General features: G+C 48.0%; 3 protein-coding genes across 3 annotated transcripts; all 3 read left to right on the top strand.

Moving 5' to 3' along the window:
- Positions 1-375: 375 nt before the first annotated feature.
- Positions 376-1,584, top strand: LOC138354060 (golgin subfamily A member 6-like protein 2). The gene has a single exon (XM_069307774.1). The coding sequence runs from the start codon at positions 376-378 to the stop codon at positions 1,582-1,584; it is 1,209 nt and encodes a 402-aa protein (XP_069163875.1).
- Positions 1,585-1,601: 17 nt separating this feature from the next.
- LOC123753130 (serine-aspartate repeat-containing protein I-like) lies at positions 1,602-3,663 on the top strand. Its single transcript, XM_069307773.1, has 3 exons — positions 1,602-2,226; positions 2,389-3,559; positions 3,660-3,663. Exons 1-3 carry the CDS (start codon positions 1,602-1,604, stop codon positions 3,661-3,663), a joined length of 1,800 nt encoding a protein of 599 aa, XP_069163874.1.
- Positions 3,664-3,925: 262 nt separating this feature from the next.
- Positions 3,926-5,062, top strand: LOC138354059 (serine-aspartate repeat-containing protein I-like). Its single transcript, XM_069307772.1, has one exon. The coding sequence runs from the start codon at positions 3,926-3,928 to the stop codon at positions 5,060-5,062; it is 1,137 nt and encodes a 378-aa protein (XP_069163873.1).
- Positions 5,063-19,803: the final 14,741 nt, after the last annotated feature.

Below are 19,803 nucleotides of genomic sequence, written 5' to 3'. Positions count from 1 at the left end.
CCACCTGCCATGGCATCACCACCTGGTGATGATGATGGCTGGTGATGATGCAATAGCTGTTGGTGATGCCATTGCTGGTGGTGATGCCATGACTGGTAGTGACGCCAATGCTTTTGATGACACCATGGCTGGTGATGATGCAATGGCTGATAGTGACGCCATGGCTGGTGGTGATGCCATGGCTGGTGTGACGCCATTGCTGGTGCTGACGCTATGGCCGGTGGTGATGCCTTGGCTGGTGGTGACACCATGGCAGGTGCTGATGCTATGGCTGGTGGTGACACCATGGCTGGTGGTGACGACATGGCTGTTGGTGATGCCATGGCTGGTGGTGACGCCATGGCTGGCCATGATGCCATGGCTGGTTGTGACTCTATGGCTGGTGGTGATGCCATGGCTAGTGGTGATGCCATGGCTGGTGATAACGCCATTGCTGGTGGTGACACCATGGCTAGTGGTGAAGCCATGGCTGGTGGTGATGCCATGGCTGGTAGTGACGCCATTGCTGGTGATGACGCCATGGCTGGTGATGATGCAGTGGCTGTTCGTGACGCCATTGTTGGTGGTGATATCATTGCTGGTGGTGACGCAATGTTTGGTAGTGACGCCATTGCTGGTGATGATGCAATGGCTGGTGGTGATGCCATTGCTGGTAGGGACGCTATTGCTGGTGTTCATGCCATGACTGGTAGTGTCGCCATGGCTGGTGATGATGCAATGGCTGTTGGTGACGCTATGGCTGGTGGTGTCGCCATGGCTTGTGGTGTCACCATGGCTGGTGGTGTCGCCATGGCGGATGATGACGCCATGGATGGTGATGACGCCATGGATGGTGATGACGCCATGGCTGGGTGTGATGTCATTGCTGGTGATGACGCCATAGCTGGTAGTGACAAAATTGCTAGTGATGACGCAATGGCGGGTGATGATGCAATGGCTGGTGGTGATGCCATTGCTGGTAGGGACGCTATTGCTGGTGTTGACGACATGACTGGTAGTGACGCAATTGCTGGTGATGACGCCATGGCTGGTGATTACGCTATAGCTGGTGGTGTCGCCATGGCTGGTGGTGTCGCCATGGCTGGTGGTGTCGCCATGGCTGGTTATGACGCCATGGATGGTGATGACGCCATGGCTGGCAGTGACGCCATTGCTGTCGATGATTCAATGGCTTATAGTGACGTGAAAGCTGGTGGTGACGCCATTGCTGGTGGTGACGCCATTGCTGGTGGTGACGCCATGGCTGGTGGTGACGCCATTGCTGGTGGTGTGACCATGGCTGGTGGTGACGCCATGGCTGGTGATGACGCCATACCTGTTGGTGAGGCCATGGCTTGTGGTGGTGACGCCATGGCTGGTAGGGAGGCCATGGCTGTTGGTGACGCCATGGCTGGTGGTGACGACATGGATGGTGATGACAACATGGCTGGTGGAGAGGCCATGGCGGGTGGTGAGGCCATGGCTAGTGGTGCTGCCATGGCTGGTGGCGAGGTCATAGCGGGTGGTGATGCCATCGGAGCTGGTGATGCAATGGCAGGTGGTGAGGCCATGGGTAAAGTGACGTCATGGCTGGTGATGACGTAATGGCTGGTAGTGACGCAATGGCTGGTGGTGACGCCATGGCTGGTGATGACGCCATGGCTGGTAGTGACGCCAAGGTTGGTGGGGAGGCCATGGCTGGTGGTGACGCCATGGCTGGTGGTGACGCCATGGCTGGTGGTGACGCCATGGCTAGTGGTGACTACACGGCTGGTGATGACTACATGGCTGGTGGTGACGACATGGCTGGTGGTGACGACATGGATGGTGATGACAACATGACTGGTGGTAAGGCCATGGAGGGTGGTGACGCCATGGCGGGTGGTGAATCCATGGCTGGTGGTGATGCAATGGCTGGAGGTTACGCAATGGCTGGTGGTGATGCCATGGCAGGTGGTGATGCCATGGCGTGTGGCGACGCCATTGCTGTGGGTGACGTCAATGCTGGTGGTTACGCCATGGCTGGTGGTGATGCCATGGCAGGTGGTGAAGCCATGTCTGGTGGTGACGATGCGATGGCTGGTGGTGATGCCATGGCTGGTGCTGATGCCATTGCTGGTGATGATGCCATGGCAGGTGGTGAAGCCATGTCTGGTGGTGACGACGCGATGGCTAGTGGTGATGCCATGGCTGGTGGAGATGCCATTGCTGGTGGTGATGCCATGGCTGGTGGAGATGCCATTGCTGGTGGTGATGCCATTGCTGGTGGTGACGCCATGGCTGGTGGTGACGCCATGGCCTGTGGTGATGCAATGGCTGGTGGTGATGCTATGGGTGGTGATGATGCCATGACTGGAGGTGATGCCATGTATGATGGTGATGCCATGTATGATGGTGATGCCATGGCAGGTGGTGACGCCATGTTTGTTGGTGACGATGCGATAGCTGGTGGTGACGTCATGGCTGGGGGTGATGCAATGGCTGGTGGTGATGCCATGGCTGGTGGTGACGCCATGGCTGGTGGTGACGATGCGATAGCTGGTGGTGACGTAATGGCTGGTGGTGATGCCATCACTGGTGTTGACACCATGGCTGGCGGTGACGCAATAGCTGGTAGTGACGTAATGGATGGTGGTGATGCCATGGCTGAAGGAGATGCCATGGATGGTGGTGATGCCGTGTCTGGTGGTGACGATGCGATGGCTGGTGGTGACGTCATGGTTGGTAATGACGATGCAATGGCTGGTGGTGACAATGCCATTGCTGGTGGTGACGATGCCATGGCTGCTGGTGACGCAATGGCTGGTGGTGAACCGATGGCTGGAGGTGATGCCATGGCTGGTGGTGATGCCATGGCTGGTGGTGACGCCATGTCTGGTGGTGACGATACGATTGCTGGTGGTGACGCCATTACTGGTAGTGACGATGCCATGGCTGGTGGTGACGATGCAATGTTTGGTAGTGACGCCATGGGTGGTGGTGACTATGCCATGGCTAGTGGTGACGATGCAATGGCTGGTGGTGACAATGCCATGGCTGGTGGGGATGCCATTGCTGGTGATGATGCCATGGATGGTGGTGACGCCATGGCTGGTGGTGACGCCAATGCTGGTGATGACACCATGGCTGGTGGTGATACCATGGCTGATGATGCCCCAATGGCTGGTGATGACGCCATGGCTGATGGTGACCCCATGGCTGGTGTTGACGCCATGGCTGGTGATGACATTGCTGGTGATGACGCCATGGCTGGTGATGACACAATGGCTGGAGATGACGCCAATGCTGGTGGTGATACTATGGCTGGTGTTGACGCCATGGCTGGTGTTGACGCCATGGCTGAAGGTGACGCTATGGCTGGTGATGACGCCATGGCTGGTGATAATGCAATGGCTGGTGATGACGCCTTGGCTGGTGGTGTACCATTGCTGGTAGTGACGACATGCTTGGTGGTGACGCCATGGCTGGTGATGATGCCATGGCTGGTGGTGACATCATGGCTGCTGGTGACGATGCGATGGCTGGTGGTGACGCCATTGCTAGTATTGACGATGCCATGGCTGGCGGTGACGATGCAATGGCTGGTGGTGACGATGCCATGGCTGGTGGTGACGATGCCATGGCTGGAGGTGACGCCATGGCTGGTTAGGACTCCATTGCTAGTGGTGACTCCATGGCAGGTGATGATGACATGGCTGGAGATGACGCAATGGCTGGTGGTGAAGCTATGGCTGGTGGTGACGCCATGGCTGGTGGTGACGCCATGGCCTGTGGTGATGCAATGGCTGGTGGTGATGCTATGGGTGGTGGTGATGCCATGGCAGGTGGAGACGCCACGTTTGTTGGTGACGAGGCGATGGCTGGTGGTGACGTCATGGCTGGTGGTGATGCAATGGCTGGTGGTGATGCCATGGCTGGTGGTGACACAATGGCTGGTGGTGACACAATGGCTGGTGGTGAACCGATGGCTGGTGGTGATGCCATGGCTGGTGGTGATGCCATGGCTGGTGGTGACGCCATGTCTGTTGGTGACAATGCGATGGCTGGTGGTGACGATGCCATGGCTGGTGGTGACGATGCGATTGCTGGTGGTGACGCCATTACTGGTAGTGACGATGCCATGGCTGGTGGTGACGATGCAATGGCTGGTGGTGACGATGCCATGGCTGGTGGTGATGCCATGGCTGGTGGGGATGCCATTGCTGGTGATGATGCCATGGCTGGTGGTGACGCCATGGCTGGTGGTGACGCCAATGCTGGTAATGACGCCATGGCTGGTGGTGATACCATGGCTGATGATGTCCCAATGGCTGGTGATGACGCCATGGCTGATGGTGACGATATGGCTGGTGTTGACGCCATGGCTGGTGATGACATTGCTGGTGATGACGCCATGGCTGGTGATGACACAATGGCTGGAGATGACGCAAATGCTGGTGGTGATACTATGGCTGGTGTTGACGCCATGGCTGGTGTTGACGCCATGGCTGATGGTGACGCCATGGCTGGTGGTGATGCCATGGCTGGTGATAATGCAATGGCTGGTGATGACGCCATGGCTGGTGGTGATACCATTGCTGGTAGTGACTCCATACTTGGTGGTGACGCCATGGCTGGTGATGATGCCATGGCTGGTGGTGACGTCATGGCTGGTGGTGACGCCATCGCTGGTGATGACATTGCTGGTGATGACGCTATGGCTGGTGGTGATACCATGGCTGATGATGACCCAATGGCTGGTGATGACGCCATGGCTGATGGTGACGCCATGGCTGGTGTTGACGCCATCGCTGGTGATGACATTGCTGGTGATGACGCTATGGCTGGTGATGACACAATGGCTGGAGATGACGCCAATGCTGGTGGTGATACTATGGCTGGTGTTGACGCCATGGCTGGTGTTGACGCCTTGGCTGATGGTGACGCCATGGCTGGTGGTGATGCCATGGCTGGTTATAATGCAATGGCTGGTGATGACGCCATGGCTGGTGGTGATACCATTGCTGGTAGTGACGCCTTGCTTGGTGGTGACGCCATGGCTGGTGATAATGCCATGGCTGGTGGTGTCATCAGTAGTGAATAAGGAGACAGATTGAGGTAAAAAAATTTCAGAAACGGTTGGGCACTTCCATGCCGACTTGACCCTGTCGGGCCAGATCGTCCATCCCTCTTGTTTTAGGTGGTTAGGTTAGGGCACAGTCAGCGCGCTCCTGGCTGGCTGGCGGTGGGGGGGTGGTGGTCCCCCCTGCGGTCCCGGGGGGACCACCACCCATGGTGTACCTGAGGAACTGGTGCCCTATCCTAACCTGTTTTTTTTTTACTTTTTGTCGCCTTGCTTTAAGATGAGTCTAGGGCCTCAAGAAGGGGGTCTCTACTTATTAGAGGTACCGAGGATGAATGTTCAATAGTTGGAAACTAAAAAATACACTGGTGAAAGGCGTATAAACGTTTTTGGAGTATTTAATGGCGCTAGTATATGTGTGCGTGTGCGTGTTTTTTTTTTATGTAAATACAATATATCTGGGTTTTTTTAATTCGTGCTGAGAAGTGTATCTGAAATAAAGGGTTTTGTCTTTACATTTGGTAAGGTTTCAATAATCAGGTAAAAAATAAAATGAGAAAGACTCGAGTTATATTTTTTCATCAGTTACTCCAGATTATTGTCCCCATTTTCTCTATATTCCGTTTCACAGAAAACATCTTCACGGGCGGTCCAGTCCCATTTTCGTCTATGGGGAAACTCAGATAATTGACAGAAAAAAATATATGCAAGTTCCATTTTTATTTCCAAACACTGGATAGTTTAATTATTAAGATCGGGAGTTTGCTTATTATTCAGATCTGGAAACAACAATGTATTATTATTTCATTTTTTTTTTTCATCCAAACATATAGAAACAAGTATTTATGTTTTAATTTTAGAGGAAAGAACATTATCAAATATTTGTTTTGTTTTGTTTTTTCATAGGAAAGAGCAAACATCAGAAAAGACATAATTCATTCATTCATTCAGTATTATAGATATCCCCCCCACCGGTAAATTAAAAACATTATTTATTTTCATCGTTAGTTCTTTTTTATTGAACAAATAAAACCTACAATACACATAACTACAATAATATATATATATATATATATATATATATATATATATATATATATATATATATATATATATATATATATATATATATATATATATATATATATATATTGTGACGGAGTTCCCCCCCCTTATAATTCTCCCACGCCTGCAGTAAGAGTCATGTCTGCTTTTCCCAAGCGTTCTCTACGTTGCAGGCTACAATTTGATATATGGGAGAGGGTGAAGTGTTCTCGGAGAGCCGAGAAATTTGTGAAATAGTGATATTCTGGCCTGTGGTTTAGGCCCTTTAGGGAGCCAAGATGGCGCTTGCTTCCCTGATCTCCCGCCAAAACCGTGTGACGTCAGTGGCACCGGATTGGTCACCGACAGCAGTGTGGCACCGGGAGCCAATGAAAACCTCCCATAGTAAAAGTGACGTCACGAAGGAAGGGGGTCCGGCCAGCGCGCCGGGCTGGCGCCAGCAGTCAGACACGACACGTCATAGAGGTCGGACGTGCGACGAGTGGTCCTGACTGTCGGACAGCTGTTTCCCACTACCGTGGATTTACGCGTCACCTGAAGTCCGCCAGTACTCTGAGAAGTCTTCCCTAGTTCATGTGTTGAACCAGAAGAGGGAATTGACGGTTATTAGAGCAACAAGTGCTCCAGTCAGGTACTGTGCCAGTAGCAGTGAAGCCGTGCAGTGACGTATGTTGACGTCTGTGGCAATTCACCAGTTCGTGACAGCGTAGTGGCTGACAGAGCCACTGGGTAGCTGAGGAAGAGAGGACTATTTGGGGAACCGGACGACTGTAGCTGAGACGTAGGCGACAACCGTTGCTGGGAGAAGACGACGGCCAGGAGACCGACTCCAACCTTCAAGAAGTCAAGGAGGAGGACGGACCTGCAGTGAGGAGGCACGGAGACGACGCGCTAAACGGTGGGACGACGAGAGGCTCTGGTAGGACACGACGACGTGTAGTGTGGGGGCGTTCCCGACACGAGGACCAGGAGCTACATCTCGACTTTCATCGGAGGATAGGGTGAAGTAGGTGGTTCTAGTTCCCTCCCCATTCCCCTTTAGTTAGCTATGTTATTTGGCTATATTTTCTAGCCTGAGGATTTTATATGTCGTGAGCAAGTCTCACCCATGTCACGATAAAGCACCAGTGTGCTAGACAGTACTATCAAGAGTACTAGTAATATTCATGTTGATTATTGGTGTGTACAGGCACCAGGAACCAGTGATAAATTTACTGTGTTGTGTATATCTTTCTATAGATTTTGATATGAACATATAGTGGTAAAATATATATAAGATTATGCCAGTATTTGGAGGTTTGGCTATGTGCCCAGAAACTATTTATTTTCCATGTATTGATGATTGATTTATATACCATATATATGTCTATGTTCATTCAGTGAATAATCATTTGCGAGTACAGTGAATTATTGCGTTATCGCCAACGAGAGAAAGTACTGAAAACTCCAGTGTTAATAGTTTATAATATATTGTTGAGTGAAGAACAATGTGAAGCCATTACAGTGAATCATTATAGCATTGATTGTAGAAAAGACTGTTTGAGCCTGAGTACAGTGTAACTAAGTAATTCGGTTTATTTGTGCCAATATAGAGTGTGCGAGTTTATAGTAATATTGGAGAATTTAAAGAGACCGCGCGCGTGAATCTAGCAAACAAGCAAATTTCGCGCGGAGAGACCATTTCGATCAGCTGTTCTTGACACTTGATGAGGAGGGGAGAGTGTTGCCCTCTTGCGGTCGCATAATATCCGTGGGAATTACCGGCCGAGTCAGGATCTGTTGATTTATCGATTATTGTGTGGCCTTGTGACATCTTTCATACATTTTAAGTAAAATACAAAACTATCTTAGTGTTTTTATCATTCCCTCCATTGATCTTGTGGCTATATTATACTGGTAAACATAGAGTGATAACAATAAGTACCTGCCTGATTCCTGATCTTTGAGTGTGACCTTGCCAAGGCTACCACTGAATACACCAGTCCACTGATGGTGTTACTGGCCACCTTAAACACCAGTTGGCGATCTTGTGAATAACCGTAGAGCCCTATTGTTGGGGAGGGCACACGACAGTCGATGTGCACGAGTCGTGTTCTCACTCTTTCTTAATTAAAGGCCGTTAAGATTGACTGGGAGACTCTCCTGGCGTGCAGTGGCGCCGTGAGGATCGAGGGAGGACCCGCAGGGCTACGGTGAGTTACCTTGAGCACAACTATTGCTCACCCCAGAGTAAGGGTAGAGAATAATAGAGAGGTGAAACCCCCAACATTGGCGACCTCGCCAGGATACCGATCGGAGTAAAGGTTGCAGTGGTACTTGGCAGTGGTGTTAGAGATCAGGTGAAGGTTATCACTCGTAGCACAAGATGGAGGATGATAAAGTAGCGAGGTTTATTGACTCTAGAGACGAACAGGTGCTGGAAGAGTGCACCAAGGCACAGTTACAGGCTATAGCGGATCATTTTGGAATAAAGCTGAAATCTGCCCGAGTTGGTGAAAGAAGACTAGAGATAATGGCTCAGCTCAAGGCTCGAGACGAAGCTTTGGGGGAGGAACGGCCCCAAACACCTGCCAGTGAGGGTGAACACTTGAGTATTGGTGGAAGCAGCAGGGGATCCAGCGGCAGCAGGCACAGCATTAAGCTGGAAATAATGAAGCTGCAGCTAGAGGCACAGCAGCGCAAAGAAGAGCGAGAGGCACAGCAGCGCAAAGAAGAGCGAGAAGCACAGCTGCGCCGGGAAGAGCAAGAACGAGAAGCACAGTTACGCAGGGAAGAACACGAGCGAGGGCTGAGACAACAGGAAATAGAAGCCAACAAGGAGGTGGAGCTGAAGCGAGCTGAACTGGGACTAGGTGCCCCTGCCCCGCCACAGGAAGACCGACGAGTGAGGGAACGAGACCTGCCGGTCTTTGTGCCTAGTGAAGCCGAAAGTTTCTTTGATCACTTTGAGAGAGTTGCTGCTATGAAGAGGTGGCCGAGGGCGGAGTGGGCGGAGTTGGTCCAAGGGAGGCTCACAGGTGAAGCTCGTGAAGCCTTCACTATGCTCGATTTCCAAGAATGCACTAACTACGATGCGGTAAAACGAGCTGTGCTCCGTTCCTTTAAGCTCACGCCAGAGTGTTACAGAAAGAGGTTTAGAGAATGTACCCGGTTGCCAGGAAAATCGTATGCGGAGACGGCGAGGGACATAGAAAGAAAGCTCCTTAAGTGGCTGGACTCTGAAGAAGCAAGGTCGGTCGAAGAGGTCAAGGAACTAATGGCCATGGAAAAGTTTATGTCCGTGCTCTCTCCTGAGATCAGGATGAGGGTAAAGGAGGCGGACATAAAGGACCTGAGGGCCGCAGCCGACCGAGCCGACATGTTAGAAGAAGCCCTACGCCCACGCCGAGAGGGACAGCACCGACCACCCGCATACGTCGGAAACGATAGGAATTATAGGAGGACGGATGGATGGAGGACAGGAACGAGTTCTCCCAAATCCCCCCTCTCAAGTTGGAACACCCGAGGATCAAAAGGTGCTGTAGAACCGATCAAGAAGAGCCATGCGGAGAGCTCGGGAGCTGTTGCTGCGACCAAGGAGTCAACAAGCGGTGCGGGAAAGACGCAGGGTGCAACGGCCTTTGGAGGCAGTGCTAAGGCGAGCGGTGGCGTATGGTCTCCGCCGAAGGGCCGCTGCTACAACTGCGGAATACCCGGACACGTCGCGCGGGAATGCAGACGCCCAAAGCAGCGGGGACACGTTGCTTTAGTGATGTTCGAGGACCAGAGGGCCGAGGGAGTGCGGGATGAACCCGTGCTGAATGGGGAGAAGAAAGTTCACCCGTTCGTGTGTCCAGGAACCGTAAGGATGGGGGTCGCAGACCCCATCCCAGTGAAGATGCTAAGAGACACCGGGGCTGACTTTACCCTGGTAAGTGAAACCCTGTTCCCCGAGGGTTACGAAAGTACCAGTGTGGGGGTGGCTCGGGTGGCCACTGTGGGAGGCCCAGTGAGGATGCCCCTACACCAGGTAACTTTAAATTCCGAATATGGATGCCAGACCCTAGTGGTGGGAGTCTGTACATCAATGCCCAAGATGGAGGCGCAGGTCATCTTGGGGAATGACGCGTGTGGAGGATATGTCCTCCCGCATCTCGTGAAAGGCGAAGAGTGCCCAGAACAACACGAGGAGACAGGCGAAGATTTGAACGCCTGTGGGGACGAGAAGGGAATCGCACCGGTGGCGATACCAGTTTGTACTGTGACACCGAGACAACGCGAAGAACCAGGAGGTCGTGGATCTGATGGGGCTGAGGAGTCGACTGACAGCCTGGGAACAGATCACCTCTGCGTAGGACCCAGAGAACGAGTGGAGGGCGAAGGTAGCCCGAATGGTGAGTTGCAGGTGACACTCACCGGTTCTCCAGGGGTAAACCGCGCTCGTCTCGAAGAATTGCAGCAAGAGGAGTTCCCCGAATTGGTTAGTAAGGCCGAAGGAGGACGTGTGGGTCCTGAGAAGGCTTACTTTCCATTTATCTATATTATATATGCCATGCTATTCATGATGAAGGAACGATGGACACCAGGAGCGACCGTGAGAACGGTGAATAAATATGTCCAAAAGTTCAAAGAACGTCTCACTAGAGCGAAGAAACTGGCTAGGAAACTCCTGAAGAAGGCGCAACGTAAGATGTCGGAGTGGTACGACAGGAGAGCTGCGCAGAGGGATTTTCAGGCCGGATCCAAAGTATTGGTTGTGCTGCCAGGTAAAGGTAGAGTGACCAGGTCGCGGTTCAAGAGACCATACCGAGTGCTGCGACGGTTGGGTCCAGTGTCGTACGAGATTGGGAAGCCGGATGGACCCCGGAAGAAACAGGTGTGTCACGCAGGCCGCCTGAGACATTTCTTCACTGTGGAAGGTAGAGCCGCCAAGCAGGACGGAACGGATACCCGAGAAACCCAGCGGAAGACGGGTCTGTGTGTACCGAGGAAACGAGAACTCCCGGAGGAGGAAAGTAAGTGGTCCAGGGCGAACGGCACCAGTCTCACCCGCGCTGAGAGTCTGACAAGGATCAAGGTCAAGCACATCAAAGGGAAGGACGACGTAGTAGCGGACGCCCTATCCCGCATACACTAACGAGACATGACTCTTATTTTAAGGGGAGGGGTATGTGACGGAGTTCCCCCCCCTTATAATTCTCCCACGCCTGCAGTAAGAGTCATGTCTGCTTTTCCCAAGCGTTCTCTACGTTGCAGGCTACAATTTGATATATGGGAGAGGGTGAAGTGTTCTCGGAGAGCCGAGAAATTTGTGAAATAGTGATATTCTGGCCTGTGGTTTAGGCCCTTTAGGGAGCCAAGATGGCGCTTGCTTCCCTGATCTCCCGCCAAAACCGTGTGACGTCAGTGGCACCGGATTGGTCACCGACAGCAGTGTGGCACCGGGAGCCAATGAAAACCTCCCATAGTAAAAGTGACGTCACGAAGGAAGGGGGTCCGGCCAGCGCGCCGGGCTGGCGCCAGCAGTCAGACACGACACGTCATAGAGGTCGGACGTGCGACGAGTGGTCCTGACTGTCGGACAGCTGTTTCCCACTACCGTGGATTTACGCGTCACCTGAAGTCCGCCAGTACTCTGAGAAGTCTTCCCTAGTTCATGTGTTGAACCAGAAGAGGGAATTGACGGTTATTAGAGCAACAAGTGCTCCAGTCAGGTACTGTGCCAGTAGCAGTGAAGCCGTGCAGTGACGTATGTTGACGTCTGTGGCAATTCACCAGTTCGTGACAGCGTAGTGGCTGACAGAGCCACTGGGTAGCTGAGGAAGAGAGGACTATTTGGGGAACCGGACGACTGTAGCTGAGACGTAGGCGACAGCCGTTGCTGGGAGAAGACGACGGCCAGGAGACCGACTCCAACCTTCAAGAAGTCAAGGAGGAGGACGGACCTGCAGTGAGGAGGCACGGAGACGACGCGCTAAACGGTGGGACGACGAGAGGCTCTGGTAGGACACGACGACGTGTAGTGTGGGGGCGTTCCCGACACGAGGACCAGGAGCTACATCTCGACTTTCATCGGAGGATAGGGTGAAGTAGGTGGTTCTAGTTCCCTCCCCATTCCCCTTTAGTTAGCTATGTTATTTGGCTATATTTTCTAGCCTGAGGATTTTATATGTCGTGAGCAAGTCTCACCCATGTCACGATAAAGCACCAGTGTGCTAGACAGTACTATCAAGAGTACTAGTAATATTCATGTTGATTATTGGTGTGTACAGGCACCAGGAACCAGTGATAAATTTACTGTGTTGTGTATATCTTTCTATAGATTTTGATATGAACATATAGTGGTAAAATATATATAAGATTATGCCAGTATTTGGAGGTTAGGCTATGTGCCCAGAAACTATTTATTTTCCATGTATTGATGATTGATTTATATACCATATATATGTCTATGTTCATTCAGTGAATAATCATTTGCGAGTACAGTGAATTATTGCGTTATCGCCAACGAGAGAAAGTACTGAAAACTCCAGTGTTAATAGTTTATAATATATTGTTGAGTGAAGAACAATGTGAAGCCATTACAGTGAATCATTATAGCATTGATTGTAGAAAAGACTGTTTGAGCCTGAGTACAGTGTAACTAAGTAATTCGGTTTATTTGTGCCAATATAGAGTGTGCGAGTTTATAGTAATATTGGAGAATTTAAAGAGACCGCGCGCGTGAATCTAGCAAACAAGCAAATTTCGCGCGGAGAGACCATTTCGATCAGCTGTTCTTGACACTTGATGAGGAGGGGAGAGTGTTGCCCTCTTGCGGTCGCATAATATCCGTGGGAATTACCGGCCGAGTCAGGATCTGTTGATTTATCGATTATTGTGTGGCCTTGTGACATCTTTCATACATTTTAAGTAAAATACAAAACTATCTTAGTGTTTTTATCATTCCCTCCATTGATCTTGTGGCTATATTATACTGGTAAACATAGAGTGATAACAATAAGTACCTGCCTGATTCCTGATCTTTGAGTGTGACCTTGCCAAGGCTACCACTGAATACACCAGTCCACTGATGGTGTTACTGGCCACCTTAAACACCAGTTGGCGATCTTGTGAATAACCGTAGAGCCCTATTGTTGGGGAGGGCACACGACAGTCGATGTGCACGAGTCGTGTTCTCACTCTTTCTTAATTAGAGGCCGTTAAGATTGACTGGGAGACTCTCCTGGCGTGCAGTGGCGCCGTGAGGATCGAGGGAGGACCCGCAGGGCTACGGTGAGTTACCTTGAGCACAACTATTGCTCACCCCAGAGTAAGGGTAGAGAATAATAGAGAGGTGAAACCCCCAACAATATATATATATATATATATATATATATATATATATATATATATATATATATATATATATATATACGCACACACACACACACACACACACAACTGCATTAATGTTAAGCTAATTTTTTTCGGGCAACACCCAAGGTTGGTTTTAATGGTCAATGGAGGCAGTCGCAGGTGGCAAATTGCTTTTTAATGCGCATGTGTCCCAAACTGACGATCTCCCAGGGACCTTTCAAAGATAATTACCAGTACAGGTAGTTGCCAGTGACGAGCTGCCCTCTGGGGTCAATTTTAAGTAGTTATCCTCGGGGAGGGGGAGTAGTTGTGCTCCACATGATAACCCCAGGTATCCACAGTCTCACACTGCCTCGCCACCAGCACACGGCCAGATGGTTCGCAACCTAATCAAATGCGTCCAATGCGGACAAATTTGCCACAACATTGGTAAGCCACAACATTGGTAATTTGCCACAATAATATATATATATATATATATATATATATATATATATATATATATATATATATATATATATATATATATATATATATATATATATTTATTTATTTATTTATTATTTTACTTATTTATTATTTTTTTTCACACATAGCCATTCACCATGCCACAAGCCCAGGCTGTGCATTACCCACCAACGAACTCTAGAGCAGTGATTCGGACCCATCGCCAAACCCGCGAGTTTGGTCTCCCGACTTATTCAGCGATTGTGATGACCCAGAATCGTCGCCCTCGCCACATACTCCACAATGCTCAGGCATGCCCCCCGATTTCGACCCTCGACCGTCAAGAACCCGCCGCTATAAACGTGAGTTATTACTATTATTTATTTATTTATTTATTCACATTATCAACGCCGTTATTGAAAAAGAGATAGAGAGAGAGAGAGAGAGAGACAATATATATATATATATATATATATATATATATATATATATATATATATATATATATATATATATATATATATATATATATATATATATATATATATATATATATATATATTCACGCCTCTTAAAAGAAAAGAAAACATTTTTTGTCTCCCACCAGGGCAACCATATCGACTGTTAATACAACGACAGCGGCAACAGCAGCAGCAGCAGCAGCAGCAGGATGCCCAGCCAACATCACCCAGCTCACCAATCAACACACGAGTCAGGTCTCCCGACATGTTCAGCCCCACGCCAGATTTTGAACAGGATTTCTCACCTAAAACACCCCCATACTTGGCGGACGATGACGATTCCGACCCCGAACCGCCACCACCAAGAACCCGCCGCTACAAACGTAAGTTATTTTTTTTTAATTATTATTATTATTATTATTATTATTATTGCGAGTGCGAGAGAGAGAGAGAGAGAGAGAGAGAGAGAGAGAGAGAGAGAGAGAGAGAGAGAGAATCATATAGACACCTCTTAAAAGGCTATTCCTTCCAGGGCTGCCATATCGCACTCTAATTCAACAACAACAACAATACGAGGAACAACAACAACAACAACAACACGTACACGCCTCGCCCAGCTCCTCGGTCCATATGCGCGTCAGATCCCCCGATTTGTTCGAAAGTTATAGCAGCGACCAGTCAACATCATCGCTTCGGCGTTGGGGGCAGCATAGGGAACGTGAGTATTTCACATTTTTTTGTTTTGTTTTTGGTGTTGTTATGTGATCTCGATCGCACCACTCGCTCAAAAAAAAAAAAAAAAAAAAAAAAAAAAACAGACGAGGGCATGCCAATATTAATGCTAATTTTTTTTAAGACATCTCAATCAACAATCAACACACTCACACACAGTTATTAATACCTCTTTTTTTTTGCAGACGCTGACAGTGACTCATCATCATCAAACCCAGCAGACTCATCACCAGAGTCGGTCGACTCACCACCACCACCACCACCTTCCCCGTCCCCTCCCCCTCCTCGGGATATTGAAATTGTGAACATCATTCGCAATTTCAATGGGGCTTACACACGATATTCATTTAGCGTGAAAGAGCACGTGCGGGGTGATCCAGGGGCTTATTTACGAACATATCGCGCATTTTTCATTAATTTCGTCCTTGGATTGTTTACTTTAGAACATCCACATATACGCGTCTTCCCTGATTTCACGTTTGGGGTGCGGAGGCTCAACGTAGAGCCCGACGATGATTTTGGTCCAGTAATGCACATGCGCGGGGAAATGCGTGCCATAACTCAAGAGGAAGTAGAACAGCTTGTTAATTTGTGGGTCGAAGAGATCGACAATAAACTAGAGGAGTTGCTAGGGGAACAGGAAGGGTCGAGTGTCGGGATAGAGTCGATTTTGGGGTTTTACATAAATGTGGCCCTTATCGAACACCCAATTCGACTGGGTTCATTCGTTGATTACCCGGCCAAGTTACGGGGCAAAGGCCACGTATTCAACCCCCGAGGGGAAGCCAATATTTGCCTTATGCAGTGCATCGCCGTGCACAAATGTTTGGCCCGCGGGCTCCTTTATAACGACATCAAAACTCGGACCAAATCTGGGCGATGGTGTCGCCGACAAGTAAGATGGAGTAATAATGTAGGCACCCCGGTATCTTTTGACGACATCGCCAAAGTCGAAGATTTAAACAGGTCTTCTATATTTATTTATGTTCTGGTAAAAGGAGATAATGGTCGTCATTACATTAGTTTGGCTAGAAAAGGCCGTGGGAATTTTAAGGATGTCATATCTTTACTTATGCTGGAAGGCCAACATTTGGTCCTCATCAAGAACTTTACCAAATATGTGCGTAATATGAGGTCTCATTCGGAAAACATCCCAGCTGATTATGACTTTTGTCACAGCTGCCTCATCGCCCTCCCACCCCATCAAATGCTCGAGCATGAATCAACTTGCGAGGTCAAACAAACGTTGCATTTTCCTCCCCCTGAAAAGAAAATAGAGTTTAAACATTTCGGGCGAGCGTACGGGCCAAGCCACACGTGTTACTACGATTTTGAGTGCGCCCTGCAAAAGGATAGGCCACAGGGCATAATCGAAGCACGTCACAGGGCCATTGCATATGCGTACATAATCATAGACCGTCGCTATAATATCGTAGAAAAAGATTTCTACCTCGGGCCTAATTCTGCAACCCATTTTGTTAATAAACTATCCTCCTCGTGGGCCAGAATAACGCGAGAACAGCCATATTACCATCTGCACATGTCCAATGAGCAAATGGAAAGTTACAAGAGTCAGACCATGTGCGAGATATGCGACGAACCTTTCGGGCCCAAAATCGTCAAAAATAGACACCACGACCATTCACTGAACGAACATAATTACTTAGCCGCCCTATGCTCTCGCTGCAATCTCCAGTGCAAAGATGGCTACAAATACTTGCACGCATTTTCACATAATGCGGCGTATGATTTAGGGGTTTTGTTAAACGAGTTAGGAAACGTGCCCAAACGCAACGTAGACATTATGTCCAAAGACGGGTGTAAATTTATGAAAGTTGACATTGACTTTCTTAGATTTATGGACAGCTTAGCCTTGCTCAATGGGTCGTTGGCCAAATTAGCCAAGGAACACATCGACAGTGGCAAACCTACGACGTTCACTCTCGCCATGTTAGATAAGGTCCCTGCTGAGGCCCATAATTTATTGTTAACTGGCAAACAGTCCTTTTGTTATGATTACGTATCAAATTGGGATGTATTAAATGAACCGCGGCTCCCCCCCAGAGATGCATTTTTCAATACCTTGACGCAGGAAGAGCTCCCTGAAAAAGAATACAAACAAGCGTTGGAGGTATTTAAATTAGCCAAGTGCCGCAATATTGGCGAATATCTCGTCTTGTATTTAAAAGTTGATACTGGCATTTTAGCAGACATTTTCACGGTGTGGCGACGCACTATGTTAGATCTTTATAGATTAGATATTGCATATTACCTCTCTTTATCTAGTTTCGCGTGGGACGCCTTCCTGTTCAAAAGTAAGGTGGTGCTAGATCCAATATCAGACCCTAGAATGTATGACCTCATTCGCAGGAATTTAAGAGGAGGCTTCACCTCAGTTGTAAAGCAATTGTCTACCGCCGAGAACCATTACACCGGGGCGGGGTCTGGCGAGGATGGAACCCACATCCTCTATCTCGACTTTAATTCACTCTATGCTACGTGCATGAGTGAAAAGCTCCCCACTGGCGGTTTCCGTTGCCTAACTGACGCCGAACGCGATGAAATGCTATTGCAGGGTTTGAGAAATATTGACTGCAATCAAGAGCGCGGTTATTGGATTTTGTGCGACATTAAACAAGTTTCCCCCGACGTAGCTAGATACACTGACGACCTGCCATTAATTTTAGCACACGCCGACATCGTGACGGGACAACTGTCAGAATACAGCAAGTCAATCCTAGTTGTGGAAAATCGCAAGCTGCCGTGCAATAATCGAAAACTCATTGCCACCCACGAAGCACAACGCGACTATTTAATTAGTCTAGATTTCCTTCAGCTTTTAATGCGACTAGGGGTGGAAGTTTCGCGCGTGCACACTATCTTTGAATTTGAGCAGAGGGCACACCTCAAGTCCTTCGTAGATAGTAATATTCGCGAGCGCACAAACTCGACCTGTGCAATTAAGTCTAAGGCATTTAAACTTGTAAATAACGCTATATATGGCAAATCTTTAACGAATTTGGAGCGTTATGCCAATAAATACTATTTAACCACAACTCGCAAACAGTTCCTCAAACACGCTCGCAGCCCGTTTTTCAAACGAGCGACTTTGCTGAGTGAGGACCGTGTCCTTTGCACGACCCGCAAAGATTCGCTCACTATTGATACGCCCACATATCTAGGCTTTCAAATTCTTCAAATAGCTAAAAGGCGGCTATATTCCTTTTGGTACGACACGGTCAATGCAAAATATGGTGACAAGGCAAAACTGCTCTACACCGACACTGACTCGTACATTATTCAGCTTACTTGCAGAGATGCTTTTGAAGAGCTTAATAAGGCCCCGCTCATACGCCACATTGATTTTAGCAATTTCCCCGAAGATCATTCTCTATATTCAATCGCGCGAAAAGGCAAACTGGGTCTTTTAAAGTCCGAAGTAGGGTCTAAAATTATAACCCAGCTCGTTGCCCTTAAGCCCAAAATGTACTCGCTAGTGACGCTGGATAAACAGCACATTTGCAGATGCAAGGGGATCACACGACGTCAGCAAGCTGGGCTAGAACACTCATCTTTCATAGACGCCCTTGAAACAAACACAAGTCGGAGGTTTGTGACTAGGACTATTAGAAATGTTGGCGGGCAAATGTGCACATGCGTTACTGTCAAGAGAGGCTTATCCGCGTTTGATGATAAGCGATACGTAATAAGCCCCACTGTTTCACTCGCTTATGGTCACCCCGATATTCCACACGATCCAGAGGATGAGGAGGCAGTCATTAGTGACTTAGAGATGGATGTGGACGCGCAGGAAAATGTGGAACAAAATATACGCCCTGCAGGACGTCGTCATTACCCAATTTTCAATATGTGGGCCAAGAGAGATTCATTGGCCCAAAACCTATTCCCAAACTTGCTGTGAAATATGCTCGCTCCTCTGCATTTAAAAAAAAAAAAAAAAAAACTGTTTGCATTCTCACATTAGTGCGTGTTATTGTTTTTATTGTTGTTATTATTTTATAATGTTATAAGGGATGTTATTATTATTATTAATATTAATATTATTATTATTATGCCTATAGATTTAAGCTTGTAAATATGTATATATTATGTTTTTGTTTCAATAAACAAACAAAAAAAAAAAGTACGTATTTTTAATGTTTTCTTTGTCACGCCCTAAGCTTGTATATCTATCTATATATATATATATATATATATATATATTATGTTTATGTTTCTATAAAAGAAAGAAATGCATGTTTTTTTTTATATCCCCCATATATATATATATATATATATATATATATATATATATATATATTATTAAATATGACCGAAAAAGTAAGATTAATAATTCTAACACGAATTTTCTCAATCTTTCGTACATTACGCTTCACTGTTGGAGGTAAATCAAAAATTAATTCTCCAAAATTCATTTTTATTTCTAGTCTGACGCGACACGGGCGCGTTTCGTAAAACTTATTACATTTTCAAAGACTTTAGTTCACAAATACACAACTGAATAGAACTTACGTATCTCAGATTTTATATCTACATTTGAGTGAGGTGGGAGGGGTGATGTGGCATTAACACAAGACAGAACAAGAGGGGATATTAATAGGGTATTAAAAGTAGCTTATGAGAAGCCTACATATGAGAAACTCTCCAGACACAAAACAGAACGCTTTAAAAGAGACTAACGTCGTCTATGCCTTCAAA

Source organism: Procambarus clarkii, chromosome 61 (genome assembly GCF_040958095.1).
Source record: "Procambarus clarkii isolate CNS0578487 chromosome 61, FALCON_Pclarkii_2.0, whole genome shotgun sequence".
Lineage (NCBI taxonomy): Eukaryota > Metazoa > Arthropoda > Malacostraca > Decapoda > Cambaridae > Procambarus > Procambarus clarkii.
The sequence above is the reverse complement of the archived record's forward strand: the minus strand, read 5'-3'. Positions and strand labels throughout refer to the sequence as shown.